Source organism: Catharus ustulatus, chromosome 7 (assembly GCF_009819885.2).
Source record: "Catharus ustulatus isolate bCatUst1 chromosome 7, bCatUst1.pri.v2, whole genome shotgun sequence".
Taxonomy (NCBI): Eukaryota; Metazoa; Chordata; class Aves; order Passeriformes; family Turdidae; genus Catharus; species Catharus ustulatus.
In genome coordinates, this window is record NC_046227.1 from 11,306,880 (window position 1) to 11,333,612 (window position 26,733).

Below are 26,733 nucleotides of genomic sequence, written 5' to 3' on the forward strand. Positions count from 1 at the left end.
ACTCCAGTCTTTTTCTGAGCACCAAGTTCGCAGAAGAAGTTACTGTTTCAGCAGAAAACTGAGCAGCATTCAAATTTCAAAACTGAAAATGGAGCTACAGTTTTTTCTCCATGTATCTCATTTCAATGGGAAAAAGGCATAAATTTTCATCATGTTAGCAAAAAAGACCCGAGCTATAAGAATTTTGCTTTTCTTTGTAAAAGCTATAGAGTCTGATTATTTGGAAGAAATACAGATCCAGCCCAGCTAAAGCCACTGTGGTGCTCTACTGTTAAAATTGTTCAACCCAGCTTGCAAGCAAACACGTTTAAATCTTTTTTTGCGGAATGAGAGAAACGTGGTGGCAAGTATTTGAGAGAGTCTAACATTTGAGTGGAAGCTCATCCTCTCATGCTGAGTGCTAGCTAAGGAACATTTTACATCATGGCAAACAGAACAGACAGAAAGTTTTTGGTGTTGTTGCCACCTCTGTGTATCAGGAATACAGCCTGATCCAATTTCACATTTCTGAGGTGTAATGCAAAACCAAAACTTTATAAGGAGGTTTCATTACTCTGCTCTACATTTACTACTTCTTTTCAGGAAACTTTGCCTTGGAATTACCATTACTTTGTAATAGCTTATGAAAGATATTTAGACATAATCAGATAATAATATCAGATATAATCCAAATCAGACCACTTTCAGCCTCTCTCAAAACAATGCAATGAGAGATGATTCTGTAATTTTTGATAATTCTATTTGACTCATTAGCCTCCCAGAAGCAGAAAAGTAATATAGTTCATGTTACTGAAGTCTTCTTTCCTTGGTTAAGCCTTAGAAAAAGAAGTTCCTTAGGTTCCCAGAGCATTATTAAAATGAACGCTGCATTGTTTGCTTTAACTTCCCGTAACCATATTTAAAATGCATGTACTTTCCCCACTTCCTGACCACCCTGTTTGGTCAAACTAGGCCTTCCTCTTCTCCTTGACACGTACTTGTCTTTTCTTACACAAGACAGTGACATATTTTATCCACATCGACATTCCCCCCTCCAGCATTCCCACACACAATCAAAGGTACTGATAAAAATCAGACACTACTGGAACATACCAAAAGCAAGACCACTTTTTCAATTAACCAACATTTAGGTTTCTTTATATAACCATGCAAAGCTGAATGAAAGCGTGTTCAGCTACAAGCAGCAAGAGAAGCAGCAGAAGCCCCCTCTCAAGCCCTTATCCAATAGAAAGATGTGGAACTTGTATCTCCAGACAACACTGCTAAGGTTTTTATAATTACAAGAACATCAGTAGTTTTCAAAGTTTACGTTAAAACTTTGCTGAGTAACAGGATGCTAAAGCAGATATACTACTCAGGGACAGTGAAGCAGAGTAGTTATACTGAAAAAGTGGCATTTTATGCACAGGATTTTAAGATAAGACTGAGAGGGGTTGTTGCAAGCTTTTGGATGCTGCAACTATACAGAGGCCCAAGTTGCTCAGCAGTGCTCAGAAATGAAGAAGATAGAGAAGATAACATGCAAGAGAGTTTTCTGTCTAGTCAGACCCACATTCCTACAAAATTTCCGAACGGGATTAAAGTAATTCAGCAAACATGATCTTTTTTTTCTTCTAAAAACTGCCATCAGAAAAAATGTCTGAGTTCTTACATACTCTGGGAAGGAAAACAGGATGATGTAACAACAAAGTTTTCTTTTTCTCGTTTGTTTGTTTGTTTTTGGTTTTGTTTATGTTCCAATAGACCAACAAGACAATTTCACAAAGAAACAAAACCTAAAAATCTACTCCCTTCCAAATACTCTTTATTTTAAGGCCAAAGAGAGACAGTGCAACCCAACAGAAATAATATCCATTGCACTACAGTGTATATTCAGGACTCTCACTGTTCCTTATCACGATAAATCTGTCCTCCAATAATTTGCTATCTGTGCATATACACAACTGACCCAAAATAGCGCACTTAACCGCAGCTGCAACCACCCAGAAGCAGAATACCTTGTACTGCATTACTGAGTCATTCTTCAAGTCTTGTCTTTTCCTATTTAAGGGGTCAAAACACTGATCTGAAGAAGTAATTTTTAAATTACTTTTAGCATGTTTATCCTTCCTGTACCTGAAGATTGAAAAGTCACTAGAAGTGATAAGTCTCTCCTTGTGCTGTTTGACATTGAACTAGTATTTAAGAGAGGAAATTTTCTGACTGAAGCTTTCTGTGAAATCAGCATCAGAAAATGAACAGACCCCTGGATATACACCCACAATTTTATGCTGATAATCAAGCCAAACTCCTTTCCTTGGCTTTCTCCCAGATGCTATCAGCTGGAGAACTCAGTTTGATCAAGAATGCAATTACACATTGCTAATGTTACAGAAGTAAATGGTATTCAATCCATTTGTATTGAAGCAGAGAATGTGGAATGATGCCTTATCCAAGAATATGCCAAATTATATCAATGGCTTCAAACAAGGTTAAAATGCATCATCTTTATCAATTCTCTTCCTACTCCTAGTCTGTCCCAGAAGGTTCTCTGCAACTCAGGACTTCTCTATATCCTTCAGGTCATGCACATGCAAAGAGTTATAAAACGGAGTAAGATCAAGTGAAAAGTGAATTTAAGAGAAGACAGGATAATTTACTGAGCATGCTCAAAATTCATAATGCACCAAGTAGATTAGAAACCTGCACTAAATATTTTTATGCCTCTCTCTTCTACAAAAGCATGAGGCTTTATTGTTTGATATCAACTTTAAGTGTAGCACTTCTGTGATAACACTACACTTAAGTCTCCAAATTCTCCAGATTATTGTTTCCTGAAGAACAAATGTAGCTCATATCTGAATATGCAAATAAATCTCATTTATGATCAACTAATGTTCTTATAGAGGCTAGAAGCACCAAAGCCATGTTCACATACAGAACAAGGTTTAAGATAGGAAATTTCTTGAAAATATGTTGAGCTAAATTTGCAAGAAATTAATTCTCTTCTCTGAGGAAAAATCATGATTCAAGTTCAGTATTTGAAACTGTCTCTTTCATCAAGGAAATCATCTTACTCAAAAGTAGATGAACTTAAGTAAAATAAAATTCTACCATCTACTCTATCTGCTACTCTTGGCTGCCAAGCAGACCTCTGAAGCCCTACAGCCTTTGTGTGGACAGCACAACTGAGAAAGAAAGCATTAATTGTTTCTCAAGTTTTTAGAAACATGACAACCTCGTTTCTTCCTGAAAATACAAGCACCTTTTTGGTGCTTGTAGATTAGCCAGCTCTAAATGAGTTGTACATATATGAATTTTCAATTAAAGAATGACTGACAAATAAAACATCAGTAATTGTATATCTGTTTTAGATAGGTTTGACTTAGTGGCAACAGGAAACTTCATTCTTGAAAATTTAAAAACTGCAGACTAACAAGACACTATTTTAACTAAAATGGAGCCAAATCCATTTATACTCTGTTCTGTCTACTTTTCAGTGCTAGATTCATGTTCATCTGGTGCATATTTTTTCTTCTTAGTATCAGATTAAACATGCTCAGTAATAGAAAGCTTCCAAGCAATCCCAAAGCTCTTGGACATCACCCCTATCTTTTTTTTTTTTTTGTGCCATGCCAAGCAGTGTTTCACCACACAGAAGCAAGCCCCGGGCCAGCCCACATGATAACAAAAGGTAGTTCTGACCTGATGTTAGGTATATAGGGGATGTGTGTATTGCAAAGAAAGCTAATACACCCTGGGATAGCGGAAACACACACTAGAATGGAAAGAAGTTCTGCTTGGGGATAAGGAGCCAGGATCCTCCTCCAGCAACTGCCTCACTGACTTCTGCCTCCTCATCTCTGTCCTACCCTCTGTTGTGGCTGCTGCCAAGGTGGGCTCCGGGAAGCCATGCTCAGGGGTCCTGCGCATCAGCACCTCCCCCTCTTGCTCACGTTTGATCCCTAGGTCTGTGGAGCCGTGTTGGATCGGTGAGCCAGGAATGCTTGAGTCAGCCTCGATTGAGAAGTCAAAGCCATCTGGGATTCAACATATAACATTTTAGTGCTTTTCTATTCCTTTCTTGGCATTCCAACCCAGGCAGGGAAAATAGAAAGTTTAGGCGGACATGGAACAAACACAAAACACTACCCATGCTTAGGTAGAAGTGGTGAGAACATCCACAGAAAGGGACAGGTGGGCTGTACTGCAGACCAGAGACCAGCAAACGAATATAATGGCTGAATAGAACTACAGTGAAGACAAACACGATGCAGAGTCCTGAAAACAGGAGACAGCCACTTGTCCTGGACATCCTGATTCAGCTGAAAGACCCGAGGTCATCAAATCCTTTTGCACGTGACCAAGAATAATAATAAAAAATAAAAGGGGAAAGAAATGTACCACAGGAAAATATGTAATTCCTGTTTTCAGACCTTTTACTCTCAGTTGATTCTTATGTTATTCTCCTTTTTACCTTCACTGATTTATGCAGCTTTTTTAAACTAATGTTTTATAAATGAAGTAACAAAGGTTTTAAAGTAGACAAAGTGATTTCAAAGCAAATTCTTTGCCAGACCTACACTGAAGATGTCATCATATCAAGGTAAAGATCACTACCTTTTTTCCTTCATACAGTCAAGCACACTTCCATAAGATGTAAGTATTCACTGAGGAAAGACTAATTCTAAACTATCCAAACCTATTTAATAGTTCCCCAATAAACTGGGTCATATGATGGTAGGTGTGATATTCAGTTTTTCTCTCCCACTGCCATCTGTAGCTTTAGGCAGCTTGAATCCTATTAAGGTCTAGATGTTAGCATTCATTCCCTGAGCTATTTACAATGGGAGGTAGTTGAGTTTTAGTGTAGATTAAATAAAAAACTCCAATTCTAAGCCACACTTTACCCCTGTGTTATATATGGAGAAAAAAAGAAGTCTTATTAAACACTTTCTAGTTTCTCCATTTCCTCATCTACCTCACAGTTTCTCACAAAATCAAAACCAAAACAAACACCCAAAATATTCACGTTCATGCAGTGTTCTGAACATGTATATTATATACTATTATGGAGTATCACTTTCAAAAACAAACAAAAAGTCCCCCCAGTGTTCCATAAACATTTAAAGTCAGAAGCCAGATTACAGTGATGATGATGATTACAGCACATTGTAATATGTGCTCCTGGCAGAGAAAGCTCACCTTCTCTCCTCCAGCGATGACGACGGATAGAAGCTGTTGTAATAGCACTCCGAGAAATTCTTGGAACTGTTGGAGTAACTTCTACTTTCAGTACCTTCTGGCCTTCTTGTGATGCATCAGGAGCATCAAAAGGCAGTGAGTTCTTCATGGCATTTGCAACCTAAGACAAAAGTAAGATGCTGTACTGCTACTGTCCTTGATTGCACTAATGGCAATATTGGATCTCTTGCTGGAGACAGAAAGGAGAACAAGCAAGAATTGTGCCAGATTCCCCTCAAGATGGATGAGCCCATGCCCAGGATTCAAAAGCCCATCACAAACCTATTCTCAAAACCAGAGTTAATTTTCTCCATATTTCTGAGGTAATTAATTTTGTTCTGTCTTTGCCATCTGTAGTGACAGACGTTAACAACACATACAGGAAGGTCTCCATCCAAAAGAGACTGCAATATGACAAGGCAAATACCATTTATGTTTTATGACAAGGGCATCAATAAAACTAAGTTACAGCCCAAGCCAATGCAAACAGCCAGTGGCCTTGTGCACAGGGGGACAGGGCTGATTTCCACCACACCTTTCCCCATACCGCTCCTCACCCTTCCCTAAAAACAACCCCAACAGAACCTAACCAAGGGGATTAGACTGCAGGTACCTGCAAGATTTATTTAGGAAAAAAAAATATTTGCAACCTAAGCAATGAGCACCAAGATATTAAAATACATTCATCTTTATGAAACCTATTTTTTTTATTGTAATAGCCTATTATAAAGTCAGAAGTTATGTTTTGCAGCTTTGAGGAGAACAAGTAACTTCTTTTGGCTTTGATGTTTTAATTGCTTCTTTGAGTTTCCCATAAAATGCCTTTGGGATTAGAGGCTTACTTTAAAAAAGACAAAAACAACTTTCAGTAATGCTTCTTACTTTACAAGTAAATTGTTCAACAAAAGTGAACCAGCTCCAGAAAAGCAAGGTTCTCTATGGCATGTGCAATATTCAAGAATAACAAAGCTGATGCACACAAAGTACTACTTAAAGCTTCAAAATACCCCCAAAACCACAACCCATGAAATGAACACACCTTGCTTTTCCAAAATCTTCTACTCACTGGAGTTACTACCTCTTTTGAATTGACACTCTTGTCAGTACACAAAAATATCTAAAAATTCTTAGCAAAATACTTCTGCACCATGATCAGAATCGTGACAGAGCATTTCTGCTTGTTGAACCTTTTAACAGCTGTCCCCTTCTAGCAGCACAAACTGTACTTCTGGGGACTGAGGAAAACCATATGGAGATAAAAATCAATGCAACAGTAAATCTTTGAAACAATCTAAACAACCAGTCTGAATGAGTCACAGTCCTTGTCTGACAAAAACACCCTCAAAACCACGATCTTTCAGGATGCAAAATCACTTGCTCACGATGTCTAATCCAGCACTGAAAGGCAGAAAAACAAACACACAGCACAATTCAGACTTGGCAAGCCAAGTCTGTGCTATCAATGACAAAGGAAGGCTGGTTTCAGGCCAGACATCCACTCTTGCCTACCAGAAAGGAGTTCTGAGGAAAGAACATTCAATAAGAGCAGTAAGTGCATCAATAAAATACATTGGATAAAGTTGCTGTCAAAATAGGGACTTGCTGATCCAGGGTTCCTGTGGACTGGCCTTGTAAAGCCTATGTGTCTCTGCTCTAAAGACTGGGATTTCTGTCTGAAAAACATGCAGAACTCTTTGTTCAGAGGAAAAGACTGACTGGAACCAGTCTGCTCCCCAGGTACAAGATGTTATTAATTCTGACACTCAGTGACTAGTTTGGCTCTGTAGAAACTCTCAAGTTTCCTGACCAGTACCCAGTGTTTGTTCACAGGAATACTTTTCTTTAATCAGGAAAAACCTTTCCCTTGTAGTCTCTGGGTAAGAATGATAGAAAACCACTTCTACATTACAGATATTTCATAGCTTTCTGCTGCTGTTTTTCCAAATTTTTTTTTTACCTATAGGCAATAAAATCCCATATAAATAAGAGCATAAATCTACTACATGGTCAAAAATGTTTCTCCAAAAAACAAACACAGGGATCATGTTGTTTGTCACTAATGATGACTGATGGTAGTCCCATAATTACACAAACAGATACTTGAACACAGGTATCTAAAAATAATCCTGATGTAGAGGGTTGACTGAATATCAGATAGACTTCAAAGAATTTGCTTCTCTTAGGAAATCCTAGGCAGAAACTGAATTTTGCAAATTCCCTGTGAAGCATTCCAGATGATGTTTATTTGGTGCTAGTAGTTTTAGATTTAAAATACAGAATTTTATAATGCTGCTAAATTATACACCTCTCCTGAAGAATGCAAGGAAAACAAAGGGCTCCAATCTTTGAAAAAGTCAAATTGCTTGAATATATAGCATTAGGGCAAAGAAATGCAGGTAATTTTTTCAATAAAGTGGACAATTTCTTCAAGCTATTTTAAAAAATGTTAGTAAAACAAGACAGGAAGCAGGCAATAATCAGGGTATTAAACAAAAAGCCCTCCCCCAATAGGCCTGCATGCAAATCCAGGAGAAACCTGACAACCAGGAAGGATAAAAATTGGTATGTCATGATATCACCAAACAATGGGATGAAGAATCAGTAGGAGCTTTGGAAAAAAAGACATTCTAGAAGATTCTTACAACTAGCAGTAATCTCTAAGGGCAAACTGATTATAAATAAACAATGGAAACTAAAAATTGTCATATCATCAAGTTCCAGATCCTCCTACACACTTTTCAAATGTAGTAGTTTGATAGGATGGCCCAATTCAGCAGGTTCAATATTTAATTTGAAACTTTCAATCTGATGGAGTGATGAGTCATTTCCAAAAGGAACCAACTATTATAATAATTCAATGGATAGCAGGCATTCTAAATGCAGCAGTGTCAGAAAGCCCGTAGATAAATTTTACAGCCAATATTAATACATTTGGAGAATAATTTTATGCAATTTAGTTCAGAAAAGAGTGATCTCAGTGCCACATAAAAAGATTCTTGCCAATCTGCTCCTTTGTCAGTTATGTAAAAAGCAGTGACATTTTACTGCTGTTAGTTCAGAGAACTAAAAGCTTCGAGCCACAATTCTGATACAGAAACTGAACCAGCAATCTAATTTACTTTATTCTCCTTAATTTTCCCTCTTTTGATTCTCATTCCTACATCTGACAAAAATTTCTCCCTTCTCTCTTTCAACCTTTTCATCCTTCCCTATCACATCCATGTGCATCCAAGTCCAGTTTCACCACTTTCCCCATTTTTCTTCTCTCTTTTCATGATTGGAACATCAAATAGAGTGAAAACTGAAAAAATCCCCACCTCAATCAGAACTACTCCATTTTATTGCTGTTCTCTAAACAAGGTAAGATTAAGATCTGTGTGACTTTTCTCAAACAAAATCTGGCATTGACTCTGGGATTGGAGTTCCTTTTCACTTTCACCTGTATATTGCTGTTGCTTTCTCTACTTATCAGTTAAAACCCACAGCTTATTCTCAACCCTGATGAAGGTCTAGAAGCAAAGAAAACACTTTTTTTGCAACCAGTGCCCTACAATATACCACTATTCAGTAAGCTTCTTTGAACCACTCATCATTAGCTTGTGTCAAATCAACAAACATTTTGAGGCAACTGTAATATATTAGCAAAACCCTAGCTTTCAGTCTCAATCAGTCCCAGAGGATCCCAACACCCTGGTTTAATACACAGCAGAAAAAGTATGGTATAAATAGCTATGCTGCAAACACCAGCTGTTAACAAATCACTTGCATTTGATAGTGCAGTGAATGGACACAAAAGCTTTCATTACCAGTCCACTTCAGAAACATATCCATACTCCTCTTAACCAAGCACATAAATTACAATGGATTGTTTCTTACCAGCAGGGGCTGTGAGTAGAGTTCAAGCTGTGCTCTGTAAATTATGTCCTCCAATACCTCCTGGCCAAGCTCCCATTGACCATTATATCTAAAAAGTAAAGACAGGCATTTATCTTCCACATCTTATGAAAACAAACTTGTCCTTTTTTCTGCCCAAATTCAGCTTTGCACTTCTCAGCTTATGAAGAAAATTCATCAACTGTACGTACACCCCAGTGTACTTTCACCTCTTTTAACAGTACAATGTATTTCATTACCTTGTTGGTGTAACAAGAAAGCTCTTCCATGTTCCCTTCAAACAAGACAAAATTGATGCCATAATCAGGACAAACTTTTAAAAAATGGGGTCAATATGTAAACATTAATGCTACTTAGCAAACTGAATTTGCACTAGAAATACATTCTTGCTACCTCAGATGCTACTGACATTTAAGAGGTCTGCATTTCATCAATTTATCTTGGCATCCAGGCTCATTATGCTTGTGAACAGAAGGTATTTGTGGTAGTGGCAAGGTGAAAAAAGCTGAAACCAGAAGCCTAACTCTCTTCAGCACCTACTGCTGAGTCTTCATCACCTAAGTGCTGACAAAAATATTTTCAAATTATCTGTTGGCTGATAAGCAAGTAATGAGAAATACACTAATTGAGTATAAACTTGTGTTATGAGTCTATTTTTTTCAATTATAAAACAAGTGGCATTTATATTTTAATTCATGTAAAAGCAGACGTTTCTCTTCAAGTAAGAAAACCCTGTCCACTTACATGGCATAATAGACACCTGTGAGCAGCTGCACCATGAAGTCAGGGTCTAACACCACTCTACCACAGTGTTCTTTCCAGCGTTTCTCCTGCTGCCGTGGAAATCCACTCACACACAGCCTAAAAACACCACCATTACAAGAAAGTATTAACTCCACAAAGTCTCTTTATATCACAGAGATTTTAGTTCTTTTCAAATTTATTTTTTAAAATATAAATACACAACACAGAACATTCTTATGGGGCATGCCTCATCATTAGAGCAGTTTTGTAGCAGTGCCTTGATATGTGGCTCTGACAGTCCAGTGTTACTCCCATGTAGCCAATAACTCCACCTCTTTTCTTCAAATCACAACCAGCTTCTAAAGAACAAGGGTGGCAAGATGTTATCTACTACCAGCCAGGAGACTCTCCCTAAAATTCAGTAACTGGAATTTTCTTTAAAGGAAATTTTTCAGTGGTACAGAAGTGTGGCTCCCATCTAATGTATGATGACAACACGCAGCCATTTATTTTATACCTGAAGTCAGATAACACACATACTACAGTGTTTGAGAACTGCTCTCATCTACCTTGTAAGAAATATTTCTGACCCTTGAAAAAGGGGCCTGCCTTCCCATATATGGCCTACATTAAAACCATGATAATTTATTATATCCTTATTGCATCAATTTACTATCTGAATCTTCATCATGCAAACAACACATGGCCACTGATACATAGCAACTGTGGCACTGTCTCCAAAACAACAGAAATCCCTTGCATATAAAATGTTGCTTCTCTACTCAAAGAACAGATCTAATTTTCAGATGCAGGGAAATGAAACCTATTTGGCAAATTTAGCATAGTCACAACTCAAGTGAAAATGATGGAAGCATACCAAGAACCTATCCATTCCCATCAGAAAGCATTTTTCTTTACTGGATGAATATTTAAAAGTCTAGATGACCCTGAAGACTACTTCAAAGGCAAGTGTCTCACCTGGAACCCATTGTACAAAGTGACTGGTAAGAAGAAGCAGGCATGTAGACAATAGCTGAATTGTAGCACAGCATAAGAAAGCTCAGCACTTCAAACCTGAAAAGAGCAAAATCTTGAATTGCTTATATTCTTAATATTTCACTGAAATTTAACACAAGAAATCTACAATTAAGTCTCAAAAAGCATCCCACAGGAAGAAGTGTGAGAAGTAAACACACAAATCCTTTAATCCTCTTTCATTATAATTCACTAACTTGAAACAGGCTATCAAAGGTTCACTCTAAACTCTTAAATTTATTATTCTGAAAATCCTGAAAGACATAGCATATGCATGAACTATGAAGGAAACAGGATATAGTATTTGGACAGTTACAGAAGTGGAAATGCAACACATTCTAAACTATTTTATCAGTTTACCCAGTGCCATCTTTAGACACAGGTGAAGTTGGCAGTCATTAAACAGCAGGGCAATTTCTCTCACTCCTGGTACTGTCTGTCCACTTAGCTTCCATTCCCTTTTTCTGGTAAAAAAAGGAGTCACAGCCCCTGATCCAAAACTGATTTTTGTTACACTTTCAGGAAAAATTGAATAGACAATCATAAAACCAAAGATATTCTTTGCAGACACAGAAATGACAGAGAAATTATACTTCAAAATTAACTAGCAGAAGAACATACTAGAATGGAACAAAGAAAAAGAAAATTATACCTCAAGATTACTAAGGCTGTTCTCTAGATTTATTTCTGAGCACTCAATGCTGAGAAAGGACTGATTAAAATTTTTGTTTTGTTTAAGGATTTGTCTGCCTAGTGAAGCACCTTTAATATTAAGAGTACATTCACCTACCGGTTCTGTGCTGTGAAGGTTTCTCTTTGAGGATGAAGATCACTGTAAACTACCCTGATAAGATCATGCTGACTTAATGCTCCTTCAGTTAAAGCCATGGATCCAATGGTAGAGGGCTAAAAGTAGGGAGAAGGAAGGAAGGAGGGGGAAAAGTTGAGTTGTAAGTAAAAATTCCCCAAAAGCATTAAAACTCCCAACCACCAAAGGCAAAAGACACACTTCTCTTGTGATCTGTAAAAATGAAGATTACACCAGAATACAGTAAATCTAAAAATATTACCTAGTTTCATTGTTATAAAGGCTTCACACTTAAGTAATTACTCACTTAAGTAATTCAGCAGGTAAATCAGGAGAACAATTTTCAACTTTGATTCTTGTACATCCATGTACAGTAAGTTTGTTCTAATCACACAGACCTTTTGTTCAGAAACAGTAGTGAAAGAAAAACAATTCCAAGTTCTAACTTAACTAAGGAAGAGTTAGAAGGAAGACTATTTTTATGCTAGCATGTAAGAGGGAAAAAACACAGTTGCAACTACAACATAACTAACCTCTATTAAAAATGGGCAGTCAGCAAAGATTTTTTAACATTTACGTTCCTGTTCTACAAATTCCATTGCATTCTATTACACTAACTGCAAGTTACAGACAATGACAACTTACTGCAACAAGATGCATCTAAAACAGCTTGTGGCATCAAATGGATCCAGTTTCCATTCCTCTAATAGATCCAATTTTAATTTACCATAGCAGCTCTCTTACCTCATGATATATTGAGGGTTTCGATAATGAAGGGATGGTGAAAGACAAAACTTTGTTGTTTCCATCTTTGTCAGCAATTTCCTGCATTGAAAACAAAACCAGAACTCAAACAGAAGTAAGGAGATAGGAGTTAAAATAACTTTGAGCTCTTAGAAGGAATGTAACAAATAAGTTAGATCTCCTGATCTGATAAGACTGTTAACACTCCAAAGATTTCGTGCATTTGCAGAATATCAAAATATCAACATACATGTTTTAAAGAGTGGGAAAAGACCTCTATCACAAACTGCTCTGCAGAATTAGTGTGCAATACTTAAAAAAAACCCCAGCACTGGCTCCTTAATCAGTGAGATTAAGGACTGACACAGAAGGGCTGATGAGTCACTTGCTGACAATGGGTAGCATTTCATAATAAATGCGCAACAGAGAAAAGGTGAAATCAAGGGGACTGCAAAATTTCCTCAGGAGGAAATACACACAGTGTTTTCTTCAAAGGCTTTCAAACTGGTCTGATTTTGTAGTTGCTAGGCTACTACATAACCCTGCATACAAACCCTGCAGTTTTTAAAGAAAATATACTAGGAGCAATTACATAAGACTAGACCAGAAAGGAGTTTAAAATCCTGCCTCTGCACTTTGTACAGCAAATTTTCAAACAATAAGCTCCAGTCATTCCAGTTTATCTAAAAGTTTAGCCCAAGGTAGCTCAGTACTTATAGTAGGCTTCAAGGATTATAACAGGAGGATGGCTGACAGAATTTGTCAGAACTAAAGATTAATTTATTCCTTTCACTTTCTAAGTATTCAGAAAAGAAATTCATTCTCAGTATATACGCAGAAAAATATCAGCTTCATTAAAGATAAAAAATAGTGGAAGCCACTGCTCATTTTGAGGTCGCTTTCTTTCTGCATATGGACAGAATGGAGAAATTACTGTCCTTTAAAAATATCAATCACCAACATGACTTTCAAATGAACTGTAGAACATTAATTTAAAAAACAGAGAAAAGATAAATGTGCTACTTCAATCCAATAAACAGTTAAAAAAAAACATTTCCAAGCAAGTTCCAGTGGTTTTTTCTATCAGAAAAAATCTAAAATAACTAGATCTTCCAGCTGTTAGACCTGATCTACAGACACATAACTAGAATACATTTTATTTTTAAGAATCACAGTTTGGCTATTCTGTGTTTTACGTGTAGAAATACAACTCACAATTTAAAGGAGGGGTTTACAATGACATCAGAGAGAAGGGTGATACTTCACTAAAGTATGTTTTAAGGTCCATACCACAGAAATTCCCACTTGAGAATGTCTCTTGTGGCAGTATTGCTGAATTTATGCAACAGTCTCATAACATTATAAAAGAAAATATTTCCAGGTTAGGGTAAGGATGTAAAAAACTGCTTTTACATCCAACAGCCAAATCTGGTAACTTACAGTTACTTTTACTTATTCTCATTTACAGTTCCCCTGAAGACAATTATCTGGCTCAAATGCACACATGAATGTATCTGAGTGCTCACATGCAGGGTGGCTTCACCTTCAAACTACCCTTAAAAAAGACATGCTCAGAGTAGGTGGAAGGGCAGGGGAAGTGACACATCAAGGTTGACTAAGCATATGAGCCTGAAAATCAATAAGAAGTCATATTTTCAACATTAAGGAGAGCTCCCTAATTTCCTTACAAACAGAAGTATATAAAAGTTTGAGAAAGCCCATGAGATGATCCTTTTCAGTGAAAATGTTTTTTCCAAAAAAGATAACAATAAAGTACCAAAAAAAATTATTTTTCCAAACACATCTTTACTAAACCTTCATTACATTGTGTTTTTCTTTGCATTATATACACTTTCCTTTAAGGGTATTTAAAATATGTTGTTCCAATAATTTACTTTATTCCTAGCGGTCAGTGATGCAAAACTTCAGATCAAAGCTTTCCTCAGCCATTCCCACTCATCTCACTCACCAGGTTGTAAATGCCAAGCAGCAATGCTTCAATGCAACCATTGCTCTGCCTATCCCTGCTGGCAGTGAGACGCAGATAAACCCAGATCAACTCTGGCAAAAACTGCAGCGTGAATCTCTTGAGCCGAACTTCAGAACTCCGATAAAGTTCAAAGAGCTGGTGGCAAACAGGCTCCAGGAGCTGTAGGAAGGGAAAAAGCTAATCACTTACTGGTAGGCTTCTCTAATATGGGAGAATGAAACAACATATCGAGAGACTATATGGTATAGCCAGTGCAGTAAGTAAAAATTGCATTTCCTGATGGCAAAGAGTGAATGAATCACACTGGTAACTGCATTCTGTTCAAGGAGATCCATAGGGACAGACCTATGCAGTATTTGGACATGTGGCCACTACCATGAGTGCTTGAAGATTCTTCTCTAGAGCTGTCAGTACAAGATTTATTTTCTGTACAGGTACTAATTCAAGGTGTGTGACAGACACGTGGTTTGAACTATGTGCACTGTAAAACTTCAGTGCAGTTGTAAGGTCTAAGAAAGTACAAAGGTTACAGATCAGCTGCTAATGACAAGTTCATTGACAGAAATATTAATTCATTTTTTACCCACACCTTTTGAGTCTCAAAACCAATAACTGAGCATGTTCATTACAATGCAAACAGATCTTTTAATTTTGAGTTGCACTTCAAGTTTCAGTACAGGAATGGAAAAAAAAGGCCCCAATTAAGTCAGTGTGATAAAAGCATGAGGTAAACCTGCCATTTTAAAAGCCTACAATACTAAACCAATACCCAAGATGCATGGAACTGTTAGGGAACAGGAAAAAAAGCAGAAAGAACCATATTTGTATAGAAGAGCTACAGAGTCAGAAAACAGAGGCCAGAATCTCAAGTCTTCTTTCTACCAGTACATGCTACATGCAGCTCTCTTATCCATACAGACATACAGATTAGATAAGGCATATATGACCCCTCTTTCACTCCCAGGCATATGCACCTTAGGACTTTCAGAGTATTAGTAGCATATTTCATGGACTTTGATGCATTATTTTTTCATTAATTTGTCTATTCATCATAATCATAGTACCACAAATTTCCTGTAGAATTTGGGGTCACACTTTTGCTATGCTGCACAAATATATATTTCTGTGGTTTAATGTGAACCATCCATCCTCTTAAAAAACTTAGGAATCCCTTACTAACAGCAGAGGGACCAACATTTCTGCAAGTGAATTTGAATGTTTGATAAATGTGCAATGCCATAAAGCTCTATGAATGTACAATTTCACACACCTATATTTACACTTCTGTATTTTACACTGGTATAACACAAACATAAAACATAAATTTGACAGAATTAAGAGAGCATCACCCAGGAAATAGTTTCCAACACACAATATTCTGGTCAATGTAGCACACCATATTTAACCACTGATTATGTAAGTCATAACATGACATTTATGTAAACTAAAACTCAGCTCTCAGAGAAATCTTTTCTTAAACAAGGCTGTGGTATAAGTACCTTGTGTAACAAGGCTTCTGATTGACAGACTTGTTACTCTAAGCTAGAAGCCAGCATTTACAACAGAGGCAGAGACTCTAAAGGAGAGCGATGACAATGTTGATACAGAATGAGAGGAGTCCACTCATTAAGAACAAATGGATTTTTACAAGTCATAAATCTGTCTATCTGTACACACCTACATTTATATACACATATAGAGAGACAGATAGAAAGACAGTAGATATGAAATAACTGACCACTTAAGTTTTTGGGATCTAAATGAAATTAGAAGTCTGTAAAGTTTCTATTACAATCATTTTAAAGAAAAAAATGGTACAGCTTTCTGGCAGTATATTTATTCCAGTATTTCATACATGTATAGCATTTTATGTTCAAAAAAGGCGTAAGTATATCCATTCTTAATTAATATTTACTTAGTAGAAACTCCTATCTAAAAGTGACAATAGTTATTAAAACCAGCTGTTACAGTAAATGTTCAAATCCTCAGAAATAGAACCATATCCTTGTTTTATGAAAGGTCTAGCACATTTCAGATGTTCATATTTAAAAAGTGGTTACTAAGTGATTTGGACATCACTAAATAAATGTGTAGCTTTTTCTTTCAAAGAAAATATGATCAAGAAGAGAATAGAAAGAAAAAGAAATCTCTGAAAACAAAACATAGAAGCATATCTGCAGGGAGATGACAAGTACAAGAAAAGCTAAAAATATTATCTGAAAACAGATATATACAATGGTAGTGCTATGAATAGTACTTCTATTAGATTAGAAATGACAGCAGCCCAAAGCTGTTTCCTATTTGAAATCAGCCAGCCTAATCCAAGTCACACTAAAAACAGTGGAAAAGCAAAAATAATTTTAACTAAGTCAGATGACACACAACCAGAGCAGTTACTAAGTTTATTTTACCTATTTTCAAACAAAAATTTTATAAAATTAGTCTTTTAAGTAAAGACTAGGTAGACATGCTCCCTAGAAAGATGCAAGCAATATCCAGTCAGTGGTGCTGCAAGTATTCAAATTCTCCTTATTCTCAGTAGTTGTCATATTTGTTGTGGAAAATGCTTAACAACTGCAATTATTTAGGTAAAAACCTGCAACTACTGTAGCACTTTTGGTGTGCTCAGAGCTGTAAGAAAAGCTGTAAGCTTTTTCCACAAGAAAGAGTTGCCATCACAAAGACGCTACAACACCAAGATTTTCAAAAGCACTAACACCCAGGACGTTTTAATAAAATTACAGCATGATAGTCTCCCACCTGGAAGCACAAAACTTGACACCTTGAGAAGAAATAAATGTTTTCCTTGCATCCTAGTTATCTGGCTTTCCAAAGATACAGCCTCTTCCAAGTAATTCTCTGAATACACATACTAAGAAGACACTGGGTAAACAGAGGAAATGGAGCTTTTGTCATCAGTAGTGGGTGTATACATGAACTGGCACACATTTTTTAATTCCAAAGATCTTTCAGTCCAAAGTCAAAGCAAACTGAATAGCACAGAAGTCAGCAAAAAAATCCAAAGCAAAATATCTCTTCTAATACTCTCTTTCCTAACACACAAAATAATTTTAATTATAAGAGCTTTCCTATCAGCATAAGCAGCAATAGGCATAAAAAACAAATGACATTTTTACTGGCTTAACATGCAGCGAGTGTCAATGATCTAATTTTCACTCTTCCTTTTATACCACACAGAGATGCAGTCATGTTTTAAAGAAGATGATGAATAGCTTTCCTTTGGCTTATTTTACAAGTTTGCCAAAACCCAAGAGTCATATCTTGAAGTTAAATATAATGTTTTATAAAACGCATGACAAATATTGGAAATACTTGCCTTTTTGAAGAACTCGATTGTAGAAAATAAAACGTGCTTATTTTAGACTTAACTATAGCACAATGGGTGAAAGCATTTATTATTTGAAGAGTACTGGGTCTGGGATTGCCTGGCAGTTCAAAGGTGATCTCACTGTCTCACAACTGCCCTGAGTTAAACCTAATTAGCCTCACATGAATATTGAATATTTGAATTTCAGTCGTGCATTACCTTGACATCCATAGAGTACTGTCTACAGCCATAAACCAACCCTAAAAATCATAAAACTATCTGAAAAACAGTACTTCAAAAGCACATTACTTCTGAATTCAAATACTACACAAAAATCAATATATTATTCAGTTAAATTAGCTGTTCATGAGCAAGATCACTCTCTACACTTCATGGAAATTTCTGCTCCAGTCACCTTTATCTTTATATTTTAAAAAGTCAGGGCACTTCCTCAAAGGCAAATAGTAACAACTGTATTCAACTTGTCAATATGCTTGCCTTCATTTAATACCTCACAAACTAGTAGACACCTGCCAAAAGAGAGAAACAACTTGATTGTTTGGTTCCTAAGCATGCTGATTCTATGTTAAATTAACAATCCTGGTCTTATCAAGATAGAATGATGTGATTGTAGAAAAATCATGTTTGCCACTTTCCAGAAGTTTTAAAAATCAGTCAACTTTATGATTAAATTTTACTAAAGAATTACCTACCCATCAAGTTTAAGAATCCAGAAAGTATCTTTGTATAATAGTCTACCACATATGCTTAATCTTCATAAACATGAATTACCCTCCTAACAAATAATGCCCCATAAAGCATATTTAAAAACCCCTCTCAGTCAGGGACAAATATTACTCAGAATTATGTAAAGTAATGAATTCACTTTGGTTATATTCCTCACAGGCAAATAACTTTGGAAGAAGTGCAACAAGGAAATACCTCCTGCCTTAACAGGTATAACCTGAAGCTGGACATCTTTGTGTCTAGGATTGCTTATCTTATATGTGGTATCAGAATCAGACCCAAACAGCGACAGCTGTTCCAAAGAGTAATATTTGACAAGCCTCAGTGAGCAATAACATCACCCTGAAAAATACCCTTTTTTAAAGAGCAAAGAACCAGATTTGGTTCTTTGCTCTTTAAAAAGAAAAATCAAATGCTTATTCTCAAAGCAATGAGAAGCTTTTACATTTTCAGGAATCTACACAAACACAAATACATAGCATCAATGGTGGTTTCAGCATGAAGAGAGAATAACAGCAGCTTTTCAGTAGAAAGAAAAAGGTCACTATGCAGGTTATTTATAATACTGAAATGAAGCTGACAGCTATGAAGTCTTTTTTTTTAATAAATTGCATGAGCATTATGTAATCTCCTTGAAGCTCAATCAAGCATTCAGCTTCCTGAAACAGCTGAGCTGTACTTGGGAAAATAAAGAACTTCCTTGCTATGTACACTACTCATTTAATTTATAAATATATGAGAAGTCACAGATGATACATCAAGTATTTGTATGCATTTTATCTAAAGTAGTTTACATGTCAGAGAATGGCATGCTTGCACAATTTATTCAGAAGTTATTTTTCACACACTTGCCCAGAAATGTTCCTCACAGAAGCCAATGGGTTAGAAAGCTCAGTTTTATGTCACTTGCAAAATAAATCATGTATAAGGGTAAGCTAAGTTTTTATTGTGTCTATTTATATTTTGGGGCCCTGGTTCTGCTCTTGCTTACAATAGTGTAAACCAAATTACACAAAAGTGATACTAGTATAAGCAGAAGATCTTGTTATCTTAATGGCATTTAAAAATTGATTCCATCTTCCACTGCAATAAGCCACCACACAAGAAGTACATTGATCTTTCTGAGTTTCACTGTAAGGCCTCCTTTGTCTCAGTTAAGACTGAAAGGTGGTTTCTGGGAACTAAAAAAAAAAAAGAAATCTTAAAAAATCCCCAACTCAAATCCACCTCCAAAAAACAACAACAAAAAAAACCCCAAACCAAAACACCGTAACAAACTTGTGCCAAATAAGACAACAGGCAGCTGTGGCAAGGAGAATCTAGCAGACATCATAAACAGTAATTTTGGAAGCAGATGAGATTGTGTCTTACTAGAAAGGCTTTAAAGTAAAAACAAGAGACTAAACCGAGGGATGATACCCATGTTGGAGTACATTAGGAAAAAGAATCTATCTTCCTCTCCACTACTTTAGTTTTAGTTGTAGATGTGAAAGATCCAGGAATGAGAACAAAAATAGATTTTTTAAATCTCCTACCTCATTATTTGGGTCTTGAATGACCTTATAAAGAGCTGGTACCAGTGTTTTTTTTCGGTGCAATGTAGCTGCATAGCTGGAAATTTGTGATTCAGGTAATGCCTAAACAACAACAACAACAACAAAAAGGTTACCCTGACAAATAAATGCTTCCAAGTATTCAAGATCTCCACAAAAGAATGAAGTCTCATCCTAACATCAAAAGAAAAGTCCTGAAGTTCAGTAAATTTTCAGACTGGTCACCTAACTGTTGAGCACAAGTCCCTCTGCACACAAACAGCATTTGGGAGCACTTAACCAATCTTCAGGTAAAATCCAAAAGCAGTTTAGATTCATCTGTATTTAACAGGCTCTTTTTGAAGACTTTATCAAATCAACTCAAACAAGACTTACTATCATCAATGATGTGAGAAATTACTAATTCTTAATTTAAATAACAGACTAATTTCTTATCAGTCATGAAATCCTGTTTTCTTGTATATGTATTATGGTGTATTTCACTCAGCACAATTATCAACATGCAAAATAGCTTCAAAATACTTCAGATTCCTCATGACAAAAGAATTTTATGCAGACCATAAGGGGGTAAAAATCAAGTATTTTTCTTTGATGTTTTATTGAAGTCCAAATAAACATATACTAATTATTTTTAAATTAAAAAGTTTCTCAATTGGAAATCTGGGCAGCGTTATCCAGCAGTTACTTAAGTTCTATCAGCATGACCTATACAAAACACACATTTAAAAGACAACAGTGCTATTGCAGTGTTCTGCTCCACAATAATAAACAATAAAAATAAACCATTATTAGAATTATGCATTATGTATTATGTACCAGCCAACTCAATTACACAGACATTTGCATACTTTATGCATTATAGGAAATTGAAAGATCAAGTAACAGATATGGAAAATGTTAATTATTTGATATTAAAAAACCCCACTACTATGTTTGGTGGCATTAAGCCAATGGTTTAGATATCATTTATCATCTCAGTTCACCTTGAATTCTGACAGCCATTCTTCCACAACACCTCGTTCTGATCCCAGCATTTTCTTACTTCTTTTGCTTCTCTCTTACCTTTAGAAGAAAAAAAAAGAAGATAAATATTAGTTATGGTAAGAAAATTATATTTTTTACAATCCTACCCAATGGAAAGCTGTTAATATCTTTCCAATAGAACTATATAATACAAAACAATTAAAAAGTTGCATTTTGGACCATCAGTCCCATTATTTAAGAGTAATTTAACTGTTTTCTTTGCTTAGTCTAAAATGCTGTGCATAAATGGGGAAGCAGGAAAAAGAAGGATTCAGTGCTTCAGGCCAGTTGTCTTTCAGCGTTTTGAAAAATATTTAGGTTCAACAAAAAATTACATGTTTGATATACAAGTTACATCATGGAAGTCCTATAATAAATGACATTTTAATAGCCAGACTACATGAGTGGAATTACCAATTCTCTTCTCAGAACTTACTTGTTTTGAATTCTGAAAGATTTGTATTTAAGAATGATCATAATTTGTTAACAAAAAGTGAAATAAAATAAGATAAAAGGCTTCCCAACACATTTCTTGAGTTAATGTATCATTTTCTCAATGGCCCTTGGCAGGAAGTCATTAAGAGAATACCAACTCTCTTGGGGGTAAGGAACTGCTTCAGATTTCTAAAGCATATTTAAATATCCTAAAATACAACAAATTCAGAAACAACATTAATTTAAATTCAAGTAACACCTGAATGACTTATTTCAGCAGAAACACTGAAAAATAATTCTGTGAAATAACTAATGAGAACAACTAATGAGATCTCTGCAAACAAAAGTTTACAAAGACATCCTTTTTGATATAGGGAAACAGATACCATGTCAGAGTGAGCCATGTATAGAATTTAATTTAAAACATCATAGTGTATGCTACAGAAAAGATGAGTTCTACTTTACTCTGCCTAGGAAAAAAACGCCAGCATTCAACTTTACCTCTTTAAAGAAGTCAGTTTTCTAAAGGAGGAAGAGGAGAAGGAATGCAGAAATTTTTCAACCTGGGATGCATTTGTCAAGCCTTCAAGTACTGCCCCGTTTTCTAAAAGATAAAAAAAAGTATGATGATCACAAAATTAGGAAAAAAGTATAGTAAAGTAAAGCAAGAATTAATGTAAACTTTTGGGCCTTATAAATTGAAGTTTATCAAATCATCCAAAGTTCACATGAATCCTTCTGCAATAAAGCAATTTGCCATTAAAAAAAAAAACAACTCTGTTTTAGCAGGAGGAAGGGAGGAATTGCCTTCATCCAGAAGAAAGGCTTTTGTTACTTATGTAGAAAATCCTTCTGAATTAGTGGTGCACAGTACCACAGGCACAGTACTGACAAAGAACAGTGTAAGAGGAAAGAAGAGAGTAATAATTTTATAAAATGTGAACTGAATTCATACCCTGACTTTGAAGAACATGTAGTTCTTAAATTGAATAAAGACTCTCCCATATTTTAATTTCTTTAGTACATATTTCTTACAGAGTCAAAATTTCAGTGCCATTGTGAAAGATCACGTATTACACTGAAGTTCACCTTTTGCTGAAGAATCCCTTCATAGTGAGCATGAGGCAAACAACACCTATAGGAACCAACTCTAGGAATATTAATGGTTTTGCCATGCATTGAGCTTCAAGCAAGCCCTATTTGGGAACTTCTTTCAGCCTAAGTCAGCTTGAGAACCACAACTGCTGTGTCAAATAGTCCACATCTACTCTGGCTGTGGTCACTGCTGGTTCAGTTTTAGGACCAATCATCTCTCCCTTTCAAATTATCTGCTGGGATATTAAAGACATTCCTAAGGACTTGTACAAAGAAGGAAGACAGGCAGCTGATGGATTCCCAGCACACAAGCTGCACTGACCCTGAACAGGAACACTGAGGAAAAGCAAGGTGAGCCCCTCAGCTCAGTGCCCCACTGTTCAGGGCACAGTAGCTGTGGGACTGGCTCAGCCTCACACACAGATGGCTCTTGGGATTTTCAAATGGCCATCTGGAAAGCACGCCTCATGCTTACACTCACTCCCTGGTTTGCTGTACGTTTGGGGGGAAAAATATAAATATATCAAACACTGTGTGGGTGTGTCCCTAAAGTAAACTGGTTCAATACATTAAGCTCTGTGCATATTTATTCAAGGTTGAAGTAGCCTGAACCAAGAGTACTGAATTTCATTTCCAGAGTGTTCACATCCTTCCCAAAGCAAACAAAGTACAGGGAATATAAGAGATTTCTCATGTTTATTTAATTTTTCTTCTACTATGATTCAAAGGTTCGAATAATATATAGGAATCATAATAACTAATAAAAAATTTAGTTATTAGTAACAGTAATAATAAAACATACTAAAATATTTTTACATATGGTCTAATGAAGATTTCTTAAATACTGAACAAGTAAGCAAGTTTGAATTCATACTAAAGCATGGAACAGGAAAAGTTATAGTTAGGAATGCAGTCACTCAATGTTAAAATCAGATACAAAAAATCAATTACCAAAAAGCTTCCCCATAAAAGCACCAGAAATGTCACTTTAAATGTTTTCTCCTAAACTTACTCATTTGGCATAAACAAGCAGAATAGGACACATAATGCTGTTAAATTAGACCTGGAATCTTTATCCTTAATATTAAAGCCATAATACTCTGTTCTGAAGGAAGTCACACTCTTGTACTGTGCATCTGTCAATTAAAGCGAATAATGTAAACAGAATTTTACCAAGTCAGAGCACTCTCCTAGATCAGGCTATGCACAGCAATCATGGAATCACAGAATCATCTTCACTGGAAAAGACCTTTAAGACCATCGAGTCCAACCACTAACACAGCACTGCCAACTCCACCAATATACCACGTCCTTCAGTGCCACATCTACATGGGTTTTTAAATCCCTCCAGGGATGGTGAATTCACCATTCTCAATATTTTTGAGTTTGAAAATATAAAAGTCTGAAAAACTTTATTCCAACAATATACTAGTAGAATAACAAAAGTTAAAACTCAGATAACTCCCCAACATTTTTTGACTACAATTAAATAAAAAAGGGTTCAATGAACTGTGCTCATCAGAGCTTGTTTTTCACTTACATTTAGAAGAAAGAAATTAGAGTAAGAAATTACATTTAGAAGAAATACTGAGTACATAATTATTTACCAGACTCCATTTAAACCACTTAACCAAAATCAGTCTGCAACAGCAAAATGATTACCCAAATAATCTCAGCCAGTACCACTTGCTACACTATCAACTATAACACTAGGGATTAGAAAGAAAAATATAATGCCACCAATTACATAGTCATAATTGATGATATTTAAGAACATACCATTATTCAAGTATGCAGAGGTTTTTTTGGTGGTGGTTTGTGTTTTATTCAGGGTTTTTCTTTGTATGTTTGTTTTAAAGAGGCCAGTAGTTTATACTGGTTTAAAGATACATGGGAGAGATTACATTACAGGACATGCACTTCAAAATGAGTCCAGTTTTGGCCATTATATACTAAATAGCATGATGCATATAACATAATTTTAGTTCTAGTTGCACAATTAATGAAAATATTATGTATTTTTACCTTAAAGACCATGAAAAGAATAATTTGCAATTAAAATCTGAATTATGCTAGCCAAAAGAATAGAGCTTCATGCTACATGATTTCTTCACAGTGCCACTTGTGTAAGAGACCATTATGGACTGACAGGTCCAAAAGAACAGAAAACTCCATTATCAATTACAGCTTGTTCTTCCAAGCTATGTAAACACTTGTCTATAATTCATTACTGAGCATGGAAAGAAACTTATTTGAAGAAAGACTTTTCCATGCTGCCTCTATAAGAAAAGTAGTGTGGAAAGCACCAAGAATGCATTCTTACTCTGAACTAAACATACATTCTGTTTCTTTGAGCCAGAAAGCTCACCGCTCTGTAAGAAGAGCACCTGTGTTAAACATGACTAACACCCTGGAAAGCAGAGTAGATAGAAGACAAGATAAGATGAGGTGGTCAGAAGCACACAGGAAAGAAGCTTCCCCACCACACACCCACGCTAATGAGACTGGGAAACTCTGGAGGAAGAAAACCAGGCAACATGCTGATAAGTGCAGATAACAAAAGCACAATTTGAACTTCTCGTGATGAGCTATTCCTGAATGCAGAGGTGTAAAAGACTAAATGGAAAAAGACTAGGTAATACATTTGATGATGCAATGAAAACATCTGATCAGGAATGCATCAGCAGCCAGAAAATAAATCAAGATGCTTGATTACACAAAGTCATTTAAAGTAAATCCGAAAACATGAAAGTAGAGTGTACAAAACTGGTAATATGCTCTTATTTGAAATACTGGCCAACATTTAATGCAAACAACCCAAAAAGAAATATGTATAAGGCAGAAAAATGTTTAAGAAGCAGCTGAAGACAAGGATTGTGAAAAATAACTTCTAACCTGAATATGGGAATGACTTTTTAAAAACAGAGAAATAAAGAACTCCTTGTCTTAGAAGTACATGGAATTAAGTGGTTGAGGAGGTAGAATGAACTTTTTCTTGTAACAGAGTAATAAAAAATAAAATGTTTGAATGAACCAAGAAAGAAATCTTAGACTGTTAAGAGTGTACTGTTTCTCACACTGTAAGTTACCATAAAATATCATGAGGACAATAAGAAGCTATCATAGATAAACACTGCAACACCTGTTTTACATACTTATTTCTGTTGTGGAACAAGGAAAGTAAGGAAGAAAATGTAATGGTGTAAATTAGCACATCATTGATATGCTTTACAAAAAAACTTCTCTTTAAAGCAACTCCTTGCTTAACCACTCAGCGTATAGGTGTATACAGCTTCATCCAGCCACTCCAAAATTACATACCAGAAGATACTAAACAACCACAGTATGGTTTGTTTCTACACCAGAAAAGGATCTGACTCTTATGCTAATCTAATCCCAAGAAAACATAAAACCTGCCTTGGAAATGTTCCATTTTGGTGGATGACTTTTTGTACTTATTTAAAAGTACATGTATTGTAATATAAATCTCTTATGAGAAATATAGTACAAATATCATAATGATCTCCTTGTATCCATATACCTAAATGTATTATTCTACCAGAATCCTATTCAACAGACACTTACATAAACTGTTATTTTAGTAAGAACACAAAAAAATAATAAATTTAAAAACTATTGTCCTCAACAAATCAGAGTTACAATGACAACTTGCCATTAGAACAGGTTCAAACATTCTGCCAGAATTCTCTTGGCCATACAGCTCCACAGTACAGAGAAACAAGGTAAAAACTGACAAAGAAAGAAACAAAACCTCTTCCAGGTTATTAATTTATTATTGTCAGCTCAAGCCTTCTCCTTAATAGAAAGAGCACTCTTCCAACTCCAATTTTTAGGTAATTTAATTGCAAGCTTCAGCAGACAGGCACGCATTCCAACTTTAAAATATAAATGCTGATGTATTCTGTATGTGGGATTTAGGTTGCCAGCCTTATTAGACAAGCCTTAGTCATGCAAAACAACTTGGATAAGACATTTCTTCCCTGCCCACTCTGACTCACTAGTAATAACCAGGCTAAAAAGCTTTCTTTTTGGATATCAGCAACAAAGTTATGTGAAAACAATGGCAGAAAGCCTTACCACAGAGAAGTCAAAG

At 35.8% G+C, this 26,733-nt stretch overlaps 1 protein-coding gene across 5 annotated transcripts in view; it reads right to left on the reverse strand.

The window, feature by feature from the left end:
* FAM126B (family with sequence similarity 126 member B) overlaps window positions 1–26,733 on the reverse strand; it is a 49,924-nt gene that overhangs the window by 8,744 nt on the left and 14,447 nt on the right. For 4 of the 5 annotated variants that reach the window (XM_033064333.1, XM_033064332.1, XM_033064335.1 and 1 more), the window contains exons 3-13: window positions 22,026–22,128; window positions 21,050–21,128; window positions 20,049–20,150; window positions 14,418–14,597; window positions 12,449–12,529; window positions 11,687–11,802; window positions 10,840–10,935; window positions 9,862–9,978; window positions 9,100–9,187; window positions 5,185–5,344; window positions 3,852–4,019 (exon numbers count right to left, since the gene is read on the reverse strand). In XM_033064333.1, the coding sequence (XP_032920224.1) occupies window positions 3,852–4,019; window positions 5,185–5,344; window positions 9,100–9,187; window positions 9,862–9,978; window positions 10,840–10,935; window positions 11,687–11,802; window positions 12,449–12,529; window positions 14,418–14,597; window positions 20,049–20,150; window positions 21,050–21,100 (1,159 nt within the window). In that variant the 5' untranslated portion in view covers window positions 21,101–21,128; window positions 22,026–22,128. The remainder of the gene's footprint in view (window positions 1–3,851; window positions 4,020–5,184; window positions 5,345–9,099; window positions 9,188–9,861; window positions 9,979–10,839; window positions 10,936–11,686; window positions 11,803–12,448; window positions 12,530–14,417; window positions 14,598–20,048; window positions 20,151–21,049; window positions 21,129–22,025; window positions 22,129–26,733) is intronic. The other variant, XM_033064336.1, reaches the window with a different exon arrangement.